General features: G+C 38.6%; 1 protein-coding gene across 3 annotated transcripts in view; it reads right to left on the bottom strand.

Moving 5' to 3' along the window:
• The window catches only part of LOC144601324 (metal transporter CNNM2-like), a 117,933-nt gene that overhangs the window by 23,765 nt on the left and 72,098 nt on the right, over positions 1-22,070 (bottom strand). For all 3 annotated transcript variants that reach the window (XM_078413367.1, XM_078413368.1, XM_078413369.1), the window contains exons 2-3: positions 7,280-7,423; positions 3,173-3,310 (exon numbers count right to left, since the gene is read on the bottom strand). In XM_078413367.1, the coding sequence (XP_078269493.1) occupies positions 3,173-3,310; positions 7,280-7,423 (282 nt within the window). The remainder of the gene's footprint in view (positions 1-3,172; positions 3,311-7,279; positions 7,424-22,070) is intronic.

Raw genomic sequence — 22,070 nt, 5'->3', positions numbered from 1 at the left:
GTACAATTGCGTTGCTATGGATAGCAAGGCCACTTTCAGGGATATTTGTATCATCAATAGCCACCACTGAGGTGACGTAAGAATGGAGGGTGGTTAATGTTGTGCCTCTATTTATGAAAAGCTGTAAGGAAAAACCTGGGAAATACAGACCAGTTAGTCTTACGCCATTGATAAAATGTTGGAGGGGTTTCTGAGAGATAAGATCTACATGCATTTGGAAAGGCAAAGATGGCTCTGTGCTTGGAAAATTGTCTCACACAAAGTTTGATTGAATTTTAGAGGAGGTGACCAAGAAGATTAATGAGGAGTTGTCTGCAAGACATGGTACCACATGGTGGACTGGTCTGCAAGGAACCAAGGTGACCTAGCCGACTGGTACAACATTGGCCTGGAGATAGGAAATAAAGGGCAGTGTTTGCAAACAAGGCCTGTAATAAGTGGTGTGCCACAGCGATTGGCACTGGGTCCACTGTTGTTCATTATTAATATCAACAATTTGGAAGTGTATGCAGGTAGCATCTATTTGTGGATGACACTAATATTGTTGGTATAGTAGACAGCGAAGGTGGTTATCCATGATTATAATGGGTTCTTGATCAGCTGGGCCCATAGAAAAACTAAATGCCAAGGAACCAAGTAAAAAGCCCCAGTAAAAGGGAAAGTTGACAGATTTTGAATGAGTGTACACATTAAATTTTCTACCATAAAAATAACCACTGTACTTTATGATTGAACCAAGCTTAATAAACATTAACTTCTATTAGTTATAGAATTTCCAAAAAGCTCAGCACACTAGGCATTATAGGACCTATTCATAGAATTGAAAATATATGAGACAAACATTAAAATAGCAAAAGTTCTAACAATGCCAAAGCTTGTATTAAAATGTCAAAACAAATCAAGTAACCAATTGCTCTGAAGGGCAGTTTTTTTTACAGATGCTGGAAAAAGAGGAATTTGTTTTTCTGTAGTTTCATTACATATGCAGCCATTACTAAAAGTGCATTTGCCAAATAATACCTTTAATTTTCATGTTTGAACTAACAGAATTTTTAGTCATAACAATGAATGCCTCAAGACAAAATGAGTGGTTGAATGGGAATAGATCACCTTTTGTTGATAGAAACTGGGGTTAATTACCCTTGCAGTTTTGATTGGGAAGTCTTCACTCAATGGAAGTCAATGGCACACAATGGAAGTTAATGGCACAGCTACTGATTTAGATGTACTGTAACATTACTGTGTTAACTCAATGTTCAGCAAAGTGCAAAGTTTTATTTTACTTATAATTCACATTAAAAATATTGCTGTAATTTCCCAGACTAGAATATTGATTGCATGCAATTTATTTTGTATCATGCTGTATTATGTATCAGTACAGTATGATTCCAGTCTTGAAAACTTTGTAATACTTTAAGTTCAGTACATGGATAGACGAGGGTAGTTGTAAAAAAATGCAAAATGGATTTCCCTGGAAGTAGTAAGCTTGAACTGCTATAGTACGTTTAGTGAAGGCGTTTATGTGGTAGACATAAAATGCTGGAGTAACTCAGCGGGACCGGCAGCATCTCTGGAAAGAAGGAATGGGTGGCGTTTCGGGTCGAGACCCTTCTTCAGACTGAAGAAGTGTCTCCACCCGAAACATCACCCATTCCTTCTCTCCAGAGATGCTGCCTGTCCCACTGAGTTACTCCAGCATTTTGTGCCTACCTTCGATTTAAACCAGCATCTGCAGTTCTTTCCTACGCGTTTCTGTAGTGTTGCTTAATAGGAAGGTCACTGGTCAGAAAACTGAATGACTTGCTAGTCCATTTCAAAAGGCAGTCGAGTCAACTACATTATGGGACCCAAGGTGAACAGGTCAAACCAGAGGATGACAAGTTTGTTTCTTCAAATGATTCGTTAATCAGCTGGATTTTTATGACACCCCGACTTATTCATCGGTTCTTTTACCAAAACCAAAATTTTATTTTTGTTGTTTGGAAATTGAACTCAACTTCACAAACCAACAGTGGGATATTTTTCAGCATGACTTCTCTGGTATATTGTGCGTATCAGCTTCAAATGTCCCTGGAACTAATATTACATTTATTTTTTGGATGACTGTTAGAAAGAAAACAGTCCAATTTGATAACCCATACAATAGCATTTAGCCATTTTTTAAACATTAGTGGAAAAGCTTGTGCTATTTGGTTGGGTGGGAAAGTTTTCAATGATATAAATAGGATAAACAGCAGTATTTTATTTTCCCCAAAGATAATCCTCACCTTGAGGTACATAAATTCCCACCTCAAACTGTGCATTTTAAATGGCTGCTGTAATGAACTTTACAAGGCAGGGGAAAAGAATAATCCCAATTCCTAGAAACCAAGAACAAAGTCAAGTTTCAAATTAATTCTTAATATCCTAGCCATCGCAATTAATGGACAATAAAAATATTATGTATAAATGGCATCAAGCCTTGTTGTGACTATGAGCTACTCATCCAATAATGTCACTTTTGTACTAAAACAATAAACACTTGCACTATAAACTAATTTTAATCATACCGAACATCCAAGGATTGAGCAAACGGGTTGAAGAAGTTGGTTTAAAAAAAGGCATAGAAATTAGAGGAAATTGGCAAGTGTATGACCTAGGTTACCAAAATCAGGGATGAAGGGGAGTACATAGAAACCCAGAGTAGGAGAGCACAGCTAATTAAAGATGCAGGTGATAAGGGTAGGTGGTGTGGATAAAAGGAATTCAATGGAGAGCAACAAAGATAGATACAAAATGCTGGAGTAATTCAGCGGGACGGGCAGCATCTACGGAGAAAAGGAATGGGTGGCATTTTGGGTCGAGACCCTTCTTCGGGTATTGACCCGAAACGTCACCCATTCCTTCTCTCCAGAACCGCTGGCTGTGACACTGAGTTACTCCAGGATTTTTGGTGCATCTGCTGTTCCTTCCTACACATCAATGGGGAGCAATGCAGATAAGAGTTGTTGAGAGACAGAAGAAAAGGTTGAAACACTTCAAATAGTAAAGGAGATGAAACAGAATGTCAAATAGAATGCCAAAGATGAGCGAAATGTAACAGTTGTGGAAGGATAAAAAATTCATCATTAACACGACCACGACTATCACCCCAGTATTCAATCTTTTTTTATAATTGTTAAGATAAACTTGCCTGTTGCTAGGAAACGATGTGTTGCTAATAGCAGCTGTGGCGAGATCTTAACTTTCATCTCATTATCTGTTGGTTTGAAGGCAGAGAAATCCTGTTTCCTTTCACGATGGGTAATTTTCTTTTTGGTTCTGTTATCAGCTATAGATGTGGAAGATATTTGAGAGGAATTGATTAAAAAAAGGTTAAAACACGTCCATAGGTGTAATGATTGCCAAGTGAATCAGGTTCTGAAAGTTTTAGACGAGAGAGAAACTATTTACCTTTACTAGGTACTGCAGAGATGCAAGCTATCAGTAATTGTGACCCAACTTACGTGAACTCTACTTACCAAATGAGCTTAAATGGAATGCGGAAAAATATTTCAGTTTAAGGAATAAAAGTTAAAAGATGAAGTTGCACCAAATGGTTAGAAAGTATTTTCCCATTTTATATCTTCTATTCAGATAAAGATATTTTTTATTCAGTTTAACTGTAGTTTCATGGGACAATGTAAAGATAAACATTACAAAAAGTAAAATAAAAAATTAAATGATTAAAGTAAAACTATTTGTAGGTATGAACATTTTATCCACTATTCAAAACAAGGTGCTATACATATTTATTTTCCACTTATCAAAGCTGAACTGCATTCCCCTAGTCATAGAGCAAAACGGCACAGAAACGGACCCTTCGGCCTAACTCGTCCATGCCAACCAAGGTGCTCTCTCTCTAAGCTCATTTACCCACATTGTCCATATCACTCTAAATAAGCTTAAAACAGAAGCAACTCTGCAAGTGGTATGAAATCTTTACAAGCTTCTTATTGTAAAGGGTTTCTGGGCTCTTGCCTCCGTCTTCTTGCATATTGTACACATTTTTAAAATGTGCTTTTTTAACCACAGAAAAATAGCTTTCAGGTGTGAGGCAGGGACAAAACATGCTGCAATACATTTTTTTAACATTTTTTTGTAATGTTAAAATTGTACAGGGCATTGGTGAGGCCGAGTCTGGAGTATAGTGTGCAGTTCTGGTCGCCAAATTATAGGAAGGATGTCGACAAAATGGAGAGGGTACAGAGGAGATTTACTAGAATGTTGCCTGGGTTTCAGCACTTAGGCTACAGAGAGAGGTTGAACAGGTTGGGTCTTTATTCTTTGGAGCGTAGAAGGTTGAGGGGGGACTTGATAGAGGTTTTTAAAATTTTGAGAGGGACGGACAGAGTTGACGTGGGTAGGCTTTTCCCTTTGAGAGTGGGGAAGATTCCAACAAGGGACATAGCTTCAGAATTGAGGGACAAAGGTTTAGGGGTAACATGAGGGGGAACTTCTTTACTCAGAGGGTGGTGGCTGTATGGAATGGGCTTCCGGTGGAAGTGGTGGAGGCTGGTTCGATTTTATTATTTAAGAGTAAATTGGATAGGTATATGGATAGGAGGGGATTGGAGGGTTATGGTCTGAGTGCAGGTAGATGAGACTAGGTCAGGGAGAATGGTCGGCGTGGACTGGTAGGGCCGGACAGGCCTGTTTCCATGCTGTAGTTGTTATATGTTATATATGTTATATACACATAGTATGGTAAACAACAACATTAACATACTCCAGTGAATTTAATTGCTAATTCAAACAATAATTACTACAATTTTCTTTGATGCAGTCTTTATTGGGAACATTCTGTCTGTCTTGTGAATGAACCAAGGCAGCTTAGGAAGTTTTCTCTCTTCATTAGTACAGTCGGGTCTGCTGCGTAGACTTGTTAGTAACATCGAATAGGATAGATAAAAGAAAACAATAGTAAAGCCTGTCTACATTAACTCTTTTGATCTCACCTTAGAGATATTCTCTTTATTCTGTAAGAAAATAACTGCAGATGCTGGTACAAATCGAAGGTATTTATTCACAAAATGCTGGAGTAACTCAGCAGGTCAGGCAGCATCTCAGGAGAGAAGGAATGGGTGACGTTTCGGGTCGAGACTGAAGAAGGGTCTCGACCCGAAACGTCACCCATTCCTTCTCTCCTGAGATGCTGCCTGACCTGCTGAGTTACTCCAGCATTTTGTGAATAAATACCTTCTCTTTATTCTACTCATTCCTCCACGACCATTTCTGCTACTGAAAAGTGATGACTTTTGCCTCTTTCCTAGTTCTGACCAAGGGTTTCGGAACCAAATCGTAAACTCCATTTCTACTTCGCTGATGCTGCTCGACCTGCTCGGTGTTTCCAATGTTTTCTATTTTTATTTCAAGGCAGTTTATACTCTTTCCATGATTTAATCAGGTCAATTATTTTCCTGTCCTATCTGCCTTGGTAGTAACGTGATGACCAATACAAAGAACAGTTGAAGATCAATTGTTTCAGCAAGAATGTTTAAAATGCTGGATTTTCATTCAATGAAGCTATTTCATGACTACAAATGGTGCATGGTGATTTTGTAAGCAGCTTGAAAAATACCTAAATAAAGCAAAATAAATTCTACCTTCTGGAGAAACTCAGTGTGTCAGGCAGCATCTGAAGAGAGAAATTGCCAGATTACATTTTGAGTCAGGCCCCATCTTCAGACACATGGGGTAATGGGGGGGGGGGGAGGGTGAGAGAAAGATGAAGGAGAGATAGGTGAAGGTTAAAACCTGGAAAGCGATAGGCGAGTGCAGATGAGGGGGGGGGGGCGTGCTTTGGTGGAGAGATAGGCAGATGGGTGGAATAGTAATAAAGGCGAGATGAAAAGGGTGTCAGAAAAGGAAAGAAGAGGAATGAAATGAAATGTAAAGCCAGAAGGGAGGGATAAGGGTGGAAAGGACAGGGTTGGAAGGAAATGGGAATTTGTAGGGTGGCATGGAAAATAAGAGGAAGGAGAGAAAAGGAACAGGATGACAGCAGGTAGAAGATATTAAATCAACTTAGTTCAATTAGCTGAAAATGTATTCTTTGAGATGATGTCTGTCCAAGACCCACAAATTGGATTTGAGTTTAGGAGCAGGGAGGTTCTGCTGCAGTTGTACAGGGCCTTGGTGAGACCGCACCTGGAGTATTATGTGCAGTTTTGGTCTCCTAACCTGAGGAAAGACGTTCTTGCCTTAGAGGAAGTACAGAGAAGGTTCACCAGATTGATCCCTGGGATGGCGGGACTTTCATATGAGGAAAGACTGGATAGACTGGGCTTGTACTCGCTGGAATTTAGAAGACTGAGGGGGGATCTTATAGAAACATATAAAATTCTTAAGGGGTTGGAGAGGCTAGATGCGGGAAGATTGTTCCCGATGTTGGGGGAGTTCAGAACCAGGGGTCACAGCTTAAGGATAAGGGGCAAGTCTTTTAGGACCAAGATGAGAAAACATTTCTTCACACAGAGAGTGGTGAGTCTGTGGAATTCTCTGCCACAGAAGGTAGTTGAGGCCAGTTCATTGGCTATATTTAAGAGGGAGTTAGATGTGGCCCTTTTTGCTAAAGGGATCAGGGGGTATGGAGAGAAGGCAGGTACAGGCTACTGAGCTGGATGATCAGCCATGATCATATTGAATGGCGGTGCAGGCTCGAAGGGCCGAATGGCCTACTCCTGCACCTATTTTCTATGTTCTATGGATGCACACAAAAGTATTTTTTGGATGAGATATTAAAGTGATTGTTCTGTGATTTTCATTTAACACTAGACGACCCAGTGGTTTTTTTGATGATAAACGGAGTTTTCGCCAACACCCAATTGCTTGAAAAGGGACGCTGACATTGGCTTGTTTATCCAGCTGGCATTTTGAGGATTTTGCAAAGATAGCATTAGTGATATTTCTGCAGTGCTTTGAGGTCCCTGTTAATGTAGCCTAAGTCTCTGTAAAACATGAGGGCATTGATCATGGTTGCCTACTATAACCGCAGAACTCTGCAGTATTGAGAGTGCATTGACAAAAATAATATAATATAATATATTCCTTTATTCGTCCCACACCGGGGAAATTTATCTCAACAAGCATATGGCACTGGAACTAGCTGCATATTCTAAGCTATGTAGACAAGATGGTGATCAAGGAAGAATATCACAAAAGTTCTTGTTCATACCTCCCCTCGAAAAGAAACATGTTTCATGACAAAAATTATTTGCATGCTACAGGACAGGAAGGGGATAGCACCAAGATCACTCACTATATAAATCAGTTTCATCCAAGATCTCAGATTTGATTATTTCTTCAATTACATCCTCGAGCGTGACAATACCAAGCACCTCATAAAATGGATCTCCTTCCCCTTCATTGTTCACTCTCTGTACTATCGCCAGGTGGGATTTACCTAAAGATAGAGGAAAAAAATGTAAATCAATGTAATACATGCGCTTATCTGAAGGGCTGAGTTTACTTAAATATAAAGAGAGAAACACTTTCTTGTACAAATTCAGAAATCTGTAACCACATCCATTAACAGAATTTGTGTAAACAAGAGGCCATAGGACAGGGAGGAATAAAACGTTTACATTAGATTTAAAATATGTCACATTGCATTAAATCTGAGCAACACTTGATCAAATTAAATAATTCTTTATGCACATTTATTGTATTGTCAAACTTAATAAACAAAATTTTAAAAAGGCATTCCCATAGAACTAATCAAATTCAGTGGACTAATATAAATATACTCTTGTACAACTTCACCAAAATATAGCCCATTCATTAGCTGGATGCTAGGGAGGAAATTAAATCCACAACTGGCTACAAGGTGAATATTATTTTAATAAATCCATTTTTTTGGTTGCACAAACTGGCCGAATCACAGATAATGATGAGTCAACGTACAGGAGCAAGACAGAACAGAGTTGTGTGGTGCTGCAATAACAATCTCTTGCTCATTGACAATAAAATCAGTAAACTAATCGCTGTCTTTAGAAAAGGGAAGTCGGGAGACCACGTGGCAGGTTTCAATGGTGGGACAACGGTGGAATGAGTTAGCAGCTTCAAATTCCTAGGTGTTCAAATCTTGGGTGGCCGGGCTCAACACATAGATGTGATCACAAATAAATTACCCTAGTACCTCTACTTTCTTGGAAGTTTAAAGAGATTTGGCATTTCATTGTAGATGGCATCCTGACTGGTTGCATTGTGCACGGGAACACAAGAAGCTGCAGAGACTGGTCGACCAAGTGTGATTCATCATGTGCACAGCACCCCACGCCATCAAAAGCATCTACATGAGATGGTGCCACAGGAACCTGCATCTATCATCAAGATAGACACAAAATGCTGGAATCAGGCAGCATCTCTGGAGAAAAGGAATAGGTGATGTTTTTGGTCGAGAGCCTTCTTCAGACTGAGTCAGGGGAGAAGGAAATATGCCTGCTTCTCATTTCTACCACTGGGCAGAAGGTATGGACTTTAGACTTAAGCCCCAGACTACCAGGTTCAGGAACAGCTAATTTTCTACAACTATCAGGTTCTTGAACCAATCTGCACAACTCTAACCTACCTCGATAATGGAACACTATGGTTCACCTCTTGCACTACCTTGGACCTTTTTTAATTGGGTTTTGCACTGATGCACACTATTGTGTTTATGCACAGTATTGCTCTTCATATCATCATATCATATACATACAGCCGGAAACAGGCCTTTTCGGCCCTCCAAGTCCGTGCCGCCCAGTGATCCCCGTACATTAACATTATCCTACACCCACTAGGGACAATTTTTACATTTACCCAGCCAATTAACCTACATACCTGTACGTCTTTGGAGTGTGGGAGGAAACCGAAGATCTCGGAGTAAACCCACGCAGGTCACGGGGAGAACGTACAAACTCCATACAGTGCAGCACCCGTAGTCAGGATCGAACCTGAGTCTCCGGCGCCTTTTGTCACCAAATAATAATTTGTATATAATTTTGTTTTGTGCGTTGTACAAATGTCGGCAAGTAATGCCAGTGTAAGCTAAGATTTTCATTGTACCTGCACTTTACTGTTCGTGGGCATATAATAAACTTAACCTCCTGATAAGGGATGGAGGTGTATGAATGCCTCCTAATTCTGAAATTATTTGCAGTGTTGTTTTTTATAGCAGTGTCCCATGGGGTTCTGCCCACGAGGACTACTTCTGTGATAAATCACTTGGCATCAAGCCAAAAGGAAATTGTGTTCAAATTTGAAAAGAGATTAAAACAGGAGCATCAAAAGAGCTGCAAATACAAAACTGATGAAGTGGCTAGAATGGAGCAAAAATGTACTAAATAGAATTTAGGGTGATTCATTGAAAGTAAGTACATTTCATTAAAAAATGGCATGAGTGGATTCTGTAGTGACATTAGGTTTCGGATATAAACATTAAAACCTTCAAATGGGTAAATTCAATTAAATATTAGGTTTTAAAGCAATTGTTGAAACCCAAGAATACCATGAATCTAATTTAATCTTATGAAAGCAGTTGTGGGGTGTGCTCTTTTTAGTCCCCATAATACAAGGATATTAAAGCAACATAGAGATGGTATTGTGCAATTTCAATGGGTTGCTTCCAACTGTGAATAAATAATTAAATTATGAAGATTGGGTTGCGTTTCATTGAAAGGCCACTTTTGGATGATTTGAGACATACTTATAGAGTCGTAGAGCGATACAGCGTGGAAACAGGCCCTTCGCCCCAACTTGCCCACACCAGCCAACATCTCTCACTTGCACTTGTCCCACCTTCCTGCATTTGGCCCATATCCCACCAAACCTGTCCTATCCATGTAATTGTCTAACTTTCTTAAACGGTGGGATCGTCCCTGGCTCAACCTCCTCCTCTGGCAGCTTGTTCCGTACATCCACCACCCTTTGTGTGAAAAAGTTACCCCTCAGATTCCTATTAAATATTTTCCCCTTCACCTTAAACCTATGTCCACTGGTCTTAGATTCACCTATGCTGGGCAAGAGACTCCGTGCATCTACCCAATCTATTCCTCTCATAATTTTATACACCTCTAAGATCACTCCCCATCCTCCTGCTGCACTCCAAGGAATAGTCCCAGCTACCCAATCTCTCCCTATAGCTCAGACCCTCCAGTTCTGGCAACATCCTCATAAATCCTCTGTAATCTTTCCAGCTTAACAATATCTTTCCTATAATATGGTGCGCCGAACTGAACACAATACTCTAAATGCGGCTTCACCAATGCCTTTTTCAACTGCAACATGACCTCCCAACTTCTATACTCAAATTACTTCAGCTCACATCTGATGCCGTGATGGCCAAGTTCATTTCTGCTCATTTCACCCTCTAATAAATTAACTCCATGTGAACTGGGCCACTATTCAGCATTTTAGAACTATGGTTGCTTACGCACAAAGAATCAAATAAACTCAAATTCTAATGACAAAGATTTTGCAATTTATATGAAATATTCTCTACACTGCACTCCCAGATAAAATTAATTATCAACACCTGGTAAAAAACAATGTGCTGCAACAATGGCCCTACATTGTGATCATTTTCAAAGAGGAAATTGATATTTTTATCTGAAATACAATTCTCTTCATAGTTTTGGTAAATGTGAGTTTATTACCACAGGTGATGCATACAAAGTGTTGCAGTTAATTGCAAAAGCTGGTAATTTTCATCTGCCACATGTAAAAGAGTAAAGCTTGTCTTTCTAACTCCAATTATGGGTTATCAATTATTTTATTTCCAAAAAGCAACATACTGAAGATCTTTTTAGAGACAAAACTTGAGATATTCCTGTTTTCTATTCATTCAGAGCAGATAATTTCCAACTTCTTGGAGTGTAAGAAAATAACTGCAGATGCTGGTACAAATCGAAGGTATTTATTCACAAAATGCTGGAGCAATTCAGCAGGTCAGGCAGCATCTCAGGAGAGAAGGAATGGGTGACGTTTCGGGTCGAGACCCTTCCAACTTCTCGGAGATCACTCAAGCTCACCTTTTACAGGACCTTTAAGCTATGTTTCCCCAACATAAATATCCATTTAAACCTTGCTGTGAAAGGAAATGAACTAATATGCAAATATACTAATAGATAACATATCTACTGCAATAGGTGATAGCCAGGCTATGATAAATTAACTCAAGTTATTCTTTGGACTTGAGTTACAGCTATGACCTTTATCTGAAGGGGGAGGATTGCAGAATACAAAAGATACATTTTTACTCCGGCTCTATTTAAAGTACTGCACTCATACCTGACCATTGTCCCTTAGCTGTTAATTTCTTTTCAAATGCCAACTTTACTGCAGTTTTCTTATTTTAAAGTTATATTTGGAGAACAGGAGCAAGGTCAACAACTACAAAAAGCAACTTGTGATGATCAAAAATTAATTTAGAAAGTGGCATTGCTCTGATTTTAATTCTTAGATTGAGGACATCAAATGTCAAAATGTGGGTTTTAAAATAGAGTTGATTGAAAGACATAGCATAGAAACAGGATCTTCAGCCCACGCTGACCATCGATCAGCTTTTCACACTGATTCGATGTTATTCCATTTGGTTGCATCCAATTCCTACACTAAGGGCAATTCACTGAGGCCATTAACCTACAAACCCAGACGTTTTTGGGGTGTGGGAGGAACCTGAGCACTTGGAGGAAACTCATGCAGTCACTGGAAGAACGTGCAAACTCAACATCGATAGCACCATCATGCCACCCTAAAAATGTACCCAAAGTGATTAAACAATTAAAATTGTATCAACATTTTGTTAACTAAAAATTGCCTCCGTACACCTATTGCATTGTATTCAACAAATACTAGCTATAGTTTGGTTTTATTTAGGCATTGTAAATCTGCAATAAAAACAACTAGGAGACTCCAGTTCATATCTCAGTCATAATTGGCTTTCAGACCTTGATACGATGAATAATCCATATTATACAGGCAGAATTATAATGCTTTCTTTCCAAAGTAATTTTGCACAGCCACTTTTTCCACAAGGACAGTCTTAATTTTAAAAATATGCCAGCTTTTAATTATACATCTGGCTACCTGCCCCAACAAATTTGCATAACACTTTCTTTTGTACATGAGGAACGTACAATCTGCATCAATAAAAACATGAAAACATTGCTATTTCTGTCACTGAGATGCATTTAATTATGTGCTTATCAGTGCACTCAGTATGTAGGTACCACATCAATTACCACACACACCCTTCAGAGCACACCCAAACTCACTTTGCACACTCTAACATGGCTTCATACAATGTGATCCGCCTCGACGGCCTCGGATGCACCGGTATCCAGGGTCGCCATCACAGATGTCAGATCGTCCTTCCTGAAAGTGAACCTGCAGAAAGCAACTCGTTTGGATGGAGCAAGAAGGAACTGCAGATGCTGGTTAATACTGGCTGATAGACACAAAGTGCTGGAGTAACTAAGCGGGTCAGGCAGCATCTCCGGAGAAAATGAACAGGTGATGTTTCAGGTCAGGATCCTTCTGAAGGGTCCATTTTCTCCAGAGGTATTGCCTGACTCGCTGAGTTACTGTAGCATTTTGTGGCTATCTTTTGTCCAAATGAAGTGTCTGGTCGCGTTCTTAGGACTTGTGCGGACCAGCTGGCATGAGTATTCACAGACATCTTTAACCTCTCCCTACTCCATGTTATGCCTCCTATCTGCCTTAAGACCACCATCACCCAAGTACAAGAGAAAAGCAAAATAGCATGCCCTAATGATCACCATCTAGTGGACCTGGCATCCACTAACATGAAGTGTTTGAGTTTGGTCCTGGCGTACATTAACTGCAGCCTCCCAGACAGCCTTGATCTACTGCAATTTGACTGGAGAGCAGGGAAACAAAGCTTTTTACTGTTTCTCAGTACACATACAATAATAAACAAATACCTCAAGAGTATACACATTGCAATTTGCATTAAGATTTGACAGGCAATATTAGGAAAATAACAATAAAACTTCTTGTTGTGAAATTGTACTTCATCTGCATCACAGTGTTCCAATATACAGGATGAACATGGTAGGACCGGCGATGACATTTGATAATCAATCTCACAAGTGGGAAAAGTTGAACATCACCCAGCTATGACCCATACGAAAGACAGAGGACTCGGTGGTGATTATAATTTTTTTATTTTTTTAAAATGCTGGATACACTTGGCAGGAGAGCCCACATCAGTGAAAAAAGAAACAGCACCAATGTTGCCCATTGAAGACCCTGTGTCAAACCTGGGAATGAGACACTTGTAAAGATGCAAGGAGGGTGGGGAAAGCAAAATGTCACATAGGATAAACCAGGGGGACCATGGGGATATGCTGCAAGCAAAATGATCTGGTCAATGAGTGAACTGGAGTATTTAGAGAGCCAGAACAGAGACAAAAGAATGTATGAATTCTGAAATACAGAGCAGGAAGTCAGTGGGTCCTTTACTCAAAGGGTGCTTAGAAATACAGCATAGAAACAGCCCATTCAGCCCACCACCATCGATCACTAGTTCACATTCGTTCTGTTATTCGTATATTAGATTGGAAATGCAAGTGAATTGCTATAATTTTCACGTAAACGGGCATAATGTATTAATATACTTTTCTGGAAAACAATTTAATTGACAATTGACAATTTTTTCAAAATTTGTTTTTGTTATAATTTTAATAGAGCTTCCTTAAAATTTTCTATTATGGAGAAATTCCTGCTGAATGTAATCTTAAACAATTTATCTGGTTTAAGGGACATCAGGAAGAAGGAAGACAACCAAGGTAATTGGAAAAGGTTGTATGGAGAGAGATGCAATTGGGTGGAGGACTGATGAGAAACAGAATCATTAAATTCTTTACAAACAATTCAACAATTCTATTACACATTACTTGGGAAAAGTTGCCCTACAACTGGTGCATGAGATTGGAAGATCCTGGAAGTTGTGTGTCTTTATATACATTGATATGTATTCAGATAAAACAAACATTACACAGCATCTCTAACGTTGCTTGACTTTTACAATGAATTGTATTGCCCATGTGGTTTCCCACGGGCACAAATGGAGAAGTTTCTGATGTCACACGTATTCAATTAGCTCATGGTGTCCAAATGTGTAAACAAAACACCCAAAAATAAAATTTATCAAAAAATGTTAGCATCTGGTTTCTCAGGCAAAGTCTTGGTATTTAAACATTCCAGTAGATGTTGTTCGGCTAAAGCAAAATAAATCTTTCCCATTCACAGCTTGTAATCATTTGGAAGGAATTTTCCAAAGCAACTTTAAAACCACAAAGACTAATATTAAAGTTCAAATGAACTTTCCATTCCAGTGATACTCTCACTGCTGCTGCTTAATCAGATTTTCTTTAAAGCTAGTAATTTAAATGTACATGGGCATAGTTTAAATACCAGCCAGTCTGATGAATACATCAAAAACAGACTAGCTAGATCTACACCAAATTTAGTTATCCATAGAAGCAAATACAAGACTTTTTAAAAAATAAGTTATTTTCCCATAATTTAAATTAAAGGCCATTTATTCTGCATTTCACAACGTTTAAGGAATGTCTAAAAAAAACAGACAAACTATAAATAGTCATTGGTTTCCATTCTGGTCCAAAGACTGATCCACATACTCTTCCCAAACTTCCAAGACAAGGAACAAAAATGTCTTAATACAAATGAACAAGAAATGTTTGGAGGCTTATATTCTTGACACTATGATCACACAATGACATGAGTTTCAGCATTATCCATTTATAGAATCAGTCATAAAGCATTGAACTTTCCTTCCGCCCACCAAGGTCAAGCAGACATCAAGCTCCATCCACATCAATCCCATTTCATGCTCCTCACTCTTTTACAGAACTTCTGTATCAACTTGTTACTATAGATGTGTTCACATCTATTGTGGCTTTAGAAAAAGTGAAAAACAATCAGAATATACATCATCAGTATATAAAAATGAGGAATGTTGGGTGAGCATTTGAAATCAAAAGATTTAAAACTATGGATGCTTTAGTTTTCAAGAGGCTTCATAATCTCACTACTAACAGAAAAGAGGTACTACTGGGGAGGTAAAGAATGAAAAAGGTACAGAAATAAGCAGCTCACAACCAACCTCCCTTCCATTGACCCCATCTACACTCGCGCTGCCTTGGCAAAGCAACCAGCATAATCACATACCTCCAGATTCAGGGAGTTACTTCCTAGCTGTTATCAGGCAGCGATCACCAACTAGAGAACGGTCCTGGCCTACCATCTACCTCATTGGGAGACATTCGGACTACCTCTAATCAGACTTTGTTGGACTTTATCTTGCACAAAAAGATAAGCCCTTTATCCTGTATCTGTACACTCTGGATGGTTTGATTGTAATCATGTATAGTCTTTCTGCCGAATGGATAGAACACAAAAAGATTTTCACTGTACCTCGGTACACAACAATAAACTAAACTAAGGGCACCATGTAAAACTTTATATAATCACAACAAGTGAAGATACATTCAACAGTTCCACAGCTGATCCTCACGAGGCTCCAGGTTGACCACATAGATCCCATTTCTCGATTTAACTTTTATAATAATTATTATGGCCGAACAAATCCTCATTTGGATGGAACAACTGTTCACGTATTCCAATTTGTTGACATTTTTCTTTATTTTTTTCCATGCAAAATTAAAGTATTTGAAATTTCCAGTTATTTGTCCTTATTATTCTCACAAATGCATTGTTTAAATTTGTTTGTATGCTGACCAAAATATAAAATCAGCTTTTGAGTACTTCAACATAGCAATCGCACCAGCATTAATCACCGCACACAAATTGCAGTAGGCAAATCAAGTTAGTAAAAGTATAAAGATACAAAAAGTTAAATTATGTATGCATGGTGCATGCTGAAATGGGATGTTGCTGTTGGCAAAATGGAAGAGACCCTTTGTCAGAACTGCAGTTTTCAAATGTAACATATCTCAAATAAGATCAGTGGGCAACACAGTGGCGTGGCTCGAGGAGGCACCATCTCTCAGCACCTGAAACCCAGATTTAGCATTGACCTCCTGTACTGCAAGTTTTTACATTCTCCCTGCGAATGGATGGATTTTTTGCATGTGCTGCAGTTTCCTTCCACATCTCAAAGACTTACAGGTTGGTAGTTTAAATCGCCCCAGTGTACAGCTGAGTGACAGGTGAGAATATAGCTGGCGTTAACGAGAATGTGGGAAGAAAATGGGGTTAATATAAACAAGATTCTAACAGAAACCTAAATATGGTCTTCATGGCGAGAGTCTAAATGCCCTGGAGAAGTAAGATGACTTCAGTATTCCATCTGCCAAAAAAACATTCCAACAAGCTAATACAGTGCCCTCCATAATGTTTGGGACAAAGACCCTCATTTATTTATTTGCCTCTGTACTCCACAATTTGAGATTTGTAATTTTTTAAAAAATCACATGTGGTTAAAGTGCACATTATTAGATTTTAATAAAGGCCATTTTTATACATTTTGGTTTCTGCATGTAGAAATTACAGCAGTGTTTATACATAGTCCCCCCATTTCAGGGCATCATAATGCTTGGGACACAGTAATGTCATGTAAATGAAAGTAGTCATGTTTAGTATTTTCTTGCATATCCTTTGCATGCAGTGACAGCTTGAAGTCTGCGATTGATAGACATCACCAGTTGCTGGGCGTCTTCTCTGGTGATGCTTTGCCAGGCCTGTATTGTAGCCATCTTTAACTTATGCTTGTTTTGGGGGCTAGTTCCCTTCAGTTTTCTCTTCAGCATATAAAAGGCATTCTCAATTGGGTTCAGATCGAGTGATTGACTTGGCCACTCAACAATTGACCATTTTTTAGCTTTGAAAAACTCCTTTGTTGCTTTAGTAGTATGTTTGGGATAATTGCTGTAGAATGAACTGCTGGCCAATGAATTTTGAAGCATTTGTTTGAACTTGAGCAGATAGGATGTGTCTATATACTTCAGAATTTATTATGCTACTACCATCAGCAGTTGTATCATCAATGAAGATAAGTGAGCCAATACCTTCAGCAGCCATACATGCCCAAGCCATAACACCCCCACCACCGTGTTTCACTGATGAGGTGGTATGCTTTGGATCTTGGGCAGTACTTTGTTCTTGCCATCACTCTGATACAAGTTAATCTTCGTCTCATCTGTCCACAAAAACTTTTTCCAGAATTGTGGTTGCTCTTGTAAGTACTTCTTGGCAAACTGTAACCCGGCCATCCCATTTTTGCAGTGAACCAGTGGTTTGCATCTTGCAGTGTAGCCTCTGTATTTCTGTTCATGAAATCCTCTGCAGACAGTGGTCATTAACAAATCCACACCCGACTCCTGAAGAGTGTTTCTGATCTGTCAGACAGGTGTTTGGGAATTTTTCTTTATTACAGAGTGAATACTTCTGTCATCAGCTGTTGAGGTCTTCCTTGGCCTGCAAGTTCCTTTGTGATTAGTAAGCTCACCAGTGCTCTCTTTCTTCTTAATGATGTTCCAAACAGTTCATTTTGATAAGCCTAAGGTTTGGCTAATGTCTCTAACAGTTTTATCCTTGTTTCTCAGTTTCATAATGGCTTATTTGACTTTCATTGGCACCACTTTGGCCCTCATGTTGATAAACAGCAATAAAAGTTTCCAAAGGTGATGGAAAGACTGGAGGAAAGACTAGGTGCTGAGAGCTCTTTTATGCCTGCATTAAGGAGGCATTTAAACACCCCTGAGCAATTACCAGCACTTGTGAAGCCAGGTGTCCCAAACATTATGGTGCCCTGAAATGGAGGGTGGGGGGACACGACGACTATGTATAAACACTGCTGTAATTTCTACATGATGAAACCAAAATGTATACAAATACCCTTTAATAAAATCTGACAATGTGCACCTTAACCACATGTAATCTTTTTTCTATTACAAATCTCAAATTGGGGAGTACAGAGGCAAATAAATAAATGATGGGTCTTTGTCCCAAACATTATGGAGGGCACTGTAGATTGTAGTTTTTTTAAATCTTATTTCCAGTCTCAAAATAAAACCATTTTGTAAGATATACAAATGGTGTCTATATATAACTAACAAATACATTCACGTTGCTAAAATGATTTACATTATATCAAGCTTGACTTCCATTTTCTTTTCATGTACATTCCATGAGCAGTATCAGAAAAGTTCCTTCAATTAATCCAGCTCCTCAACACGCAATGGTGGAAGAACATTAAACTGTGGCTATTTCACATTAATGGCTGCTAATGAAGTTTCAGTGTCTCCCTCAACACATTGAACTAGACTTTGAAACGTGCCAATATACACCTTTGGCTCTGCCATGTTCCTCGCATCAATAGCAAGCTTTGTGCACTCAAAAAATATGCCTTTCACCAAGTTGACCACCTGTTGGTCAAAAGGATGTACTAGATGCACCTTGACAAAGACATCTTGTGCCAGACCTCCTTGGTGGCACATGTTGAGCCTCTCACTAAAATGCCAAGGAAGGTTGCAATGCTTCTTGGAAAATACTAGTGATTAGGCATTGTAACATATTACTTTGAGAAAAATCTAACAAAATGCACAAAGTTTGCTTTCCCTTTTGAGGACATGCCACGCAGACTACTGTCTGATTGACTTGTGGTCAAAGAAGTCCTTCTGCACAATTTTTTTTTTATGAGGAACAAGTAGTGTGGCTGAATGGAACATCCCTTGGCAACTTGGCCATAACTACCGTAAGCTCTGGATAATTCTTCCATTTGATACTTTCCCAAAGTCATAAGGACAAAATTGCAACTACCAACAGACAGATCTCAGCACCTTGACACTATGTTTGCATGCCCAGGAACAAATTAAGCTCTCGGTGCTTCTTTAAAGGATTTTCTTTGGAGACTGCAGTATAATTGGGCTCTGTGGGTGGGTGGGGGGTATTGTCAAGAGTGATGAAATAAATCATTTCATAATTAAAACAAAATTGCCTACATTAAAAAGGAAGAGAAAACTGACAAATAAAACTCAACATATCTGCTTGGGTAATAGTGTTTAATTCAATGGAAAAACAATTCTTCAAAGGATGTACCCAACAAAATAGAAAATTTGGAAAAAAATGATAAAAAGAAAAGTCAGAAAAGAAAATATGGAAAACCAATACACACTATGACTAATACTCATATAAACTATTGACATATTAGTAGCAAGTAGAGAGCTACCAGGAAATTAAAAGTTGACAAGCAAAATTATCAAAATACAAAATAAGCCTCAAATGTGGATATTAAGCTTGTAGAACTACCTAGGTTTAAAGATTTATTAGTAGCACCTACTATTTCAGAACTATTTTAAAATGAGAGATAAAGACTCCTTGGACTATGTAGGCTGTACTAAACAATTAACAAATGCGGTGTATCAAATCAAATACACCATCCATGACTAGGAATTAGACTAGCAGGCCTTTTCCTGACCCTTTTCAGGATTTTGAAGAACACAAAATTACCAACCCTGTGAGGAGACCAAAACTGGATAATTCTTCCATTTGATACTTGCCCAAAGTCATAAGGACAAAAATTGCATGCCTTGTTTCATAATCAAGCATCCATTGCTTCATGGTACACATTTAGAGACATACTTTCAAATACCATTCCTGTTCTTTCTCCTTCTTTAATGCTGTATGTGTATTATTCTAAGCTTAACCAAATTAAGCAACATTTGATCGCCATTTCTCCAATCCCAAACATACATGGTCCTATTGAACCAGATAAGCATCATCTACTGTCTTAACGTTTAAAGGGATCTGCAGGTTTGCAATCATTCTTACAGTTACGATATCCTTATCATTATGGAAGAATGATGACATCAGACAAAATATGGGGACCTGCTAGCTTACATCTAAAGATTCAGGAGGAAGTTAATATATTGAAAAGCACAAGTTCAATATTTTAAAAGGGCAATATTTTTTCCCCGTGGCAGAAAAGGCATTTTAGGCAACTGTAAATTATTATCTCCAATTCAATTATTACTAAACTGATGGGATCTACCAAAGGATGAAATTATTAACTTCTTGAAAAATCATGGTTTAATCAGAGCACCTCGGATAAAAGTGCACTGAATGCACTTCCTTCAGATTTACTAATGAATGCTTTCAGTGGTGCAGAATGACTGAAGATTGAAGGGTATTTTACACTGGTCCTTAAATTACTCAGTTATGATGAGGCATGCAGTCAATTACAATTTACACCGAGGGGCAAGGTCGTGACAAGGCGCAAGAAACAGAGTGAAATTTCACCAAGCAGGGAGCTGCTCGGAGCTCCACTTCATTAAACTTGCTCTTACCTTGTGCAGGTCCACTACCGTGACTCCTGGAGATTCCCCCAGGAATCTGACTCCAATCTGATAGCAAAACCTACATGATTTTTGCCTGGAGTGAGAGCGCCCATTGACATCAACATCCTCAAGAAAGCAGCTTCAGTCTGATTACTGAAGCTGCGTGGTTTCATAGCCTTCCAATTGTCAACAGCAAGCCCCTTTCAGAGAATTGATAAATAGTAACGCTGCAGTTCCTGGCTCAGCACTGTCAATTTTTGAATTTTGTGATTTCTGATATTCAAAAACATTCCAAACTTAAAATATGTTTAAATACATTTAAACATTTTAATTGAAATTTGAAAACACTGGAAAAAATGAAAAACAATAAATAAGCAAATGAATTAAAGTAGCAAATTATGTTATTTTTAGCATCTTTCTGCAGCCTCTTTCTACTTTCAAACAAATGGATTTGTTTTCCTACATCAGTTCCAACCTGGCACAGGAATAGTAATCTACCTACCTAGGAAACCGGAGAGTCCAGCATCGAAGTACAGTGGCAATCAGCTGCGCAAGAGTTCAATATATCTTTGACCAGTAGAAGCCTGAACCTGTGTACAGTTACAACTCTAAGCATAGGCAGTTTTATACAGAATGCCTCCTCCCACCCTAATCCTTACCAGTTGGTTTATTAAGCAGAGGATGTGCGGGATAAAACACTTGTTGGGTTAAAAGAATTGCTTTAAAGGAAGGAATATTAATGCAGAACTAGTCACTAAATCTCTAAAACTGAAGTTTAGAACTGTTTTAAAAAGTGAATTTAAAATCAATATACAGAGCATTCACTTAGATAAGATGAAAACTAGCTTTTCTTTGGGTTCCGAGATTTACTGGCAATGTTAGCATTTATTGTCCATCTCTAACTGGTCTCTAGAATGTGACAAGTTGCCTTATGAATTTGTGAGGTCCATCTGGCAAAAAGATTCCTATGATGTTGTTGCATTGAGTTGGATCCAAAAACAGTACAGGAACAGCAAAGCAAAATATTTTCAAGTCAGAATGGTAAGCAGCTTAGCCTGAACCCATTTTCTTTCCTCATAGTAGCAGCCGTAGGAGATATTATCGGAGTGTCCTACGTGAGCATCTGCAGTACATTTTGTTGATGGTATACACTATAGTGCGGGTTTGGTTACAGTTGCAATTTTGATTTACTCATTGTCATTTGAAAGTCATTCCGTTTTTAAGAACCAACCAAAAGGATCCACAAGCAGATCATAAACACAGTATATTTGTCGTTCATTTTCCAGCTTCATTTATGCAAGTGAACCAAGACGCGAGCCATTTAAAAAGTGTTTCATTAAGTTTGGTATAAATGTTAACACAATCCTTCATATAATGTTTTTAAACATCATGTTACACACTACTTTCAGTTTTATATGCATGTTGAAATACTCAGTACAATTTACTAGCACTTAGCACTGAGAGTCTTCAGGGTTAAATGTGCATGAAGAGGGCCCACGCTTCCAAATGCATCTTGTTCAGATTGCAAGTGTCAGATAACAGCTTGTCAATATTTCAACAGTTGAAACAAGGACCATGTGACTTTATGGGTTGCATGACTCCCTTTTACAGTTAATTGCATATATCTTTTGAGTAATGATGCCCTAACAGGCTTGGTAAACTCAAATCATTACCTGAAAGGTCAGTGAAAGAACTAACATCAGAATTTTGTTAGTGAATTGAACA

Source organism: Rhinoraja longicauda, chromosome 16, assembly GCF_053455715.1.
Source record: "Rhinoraja longicauda isolate Sanriku21f chromosome 16, sRhiLon1.1, whole genome shotgun sequence".
Classification (NCBI taxonomy): domain Eukaryota; kingdom Metazoa; phylum Chordata; class Chondrichthyes; order Rajiformes; family Arhynchobatidae; genus Rhinoraja; species Rhinoraja longicauda.
Note: the sequence above shows the minus strand (reverse complement) of the source record. Positions and strands in the feature narration are given on the sequence as shown.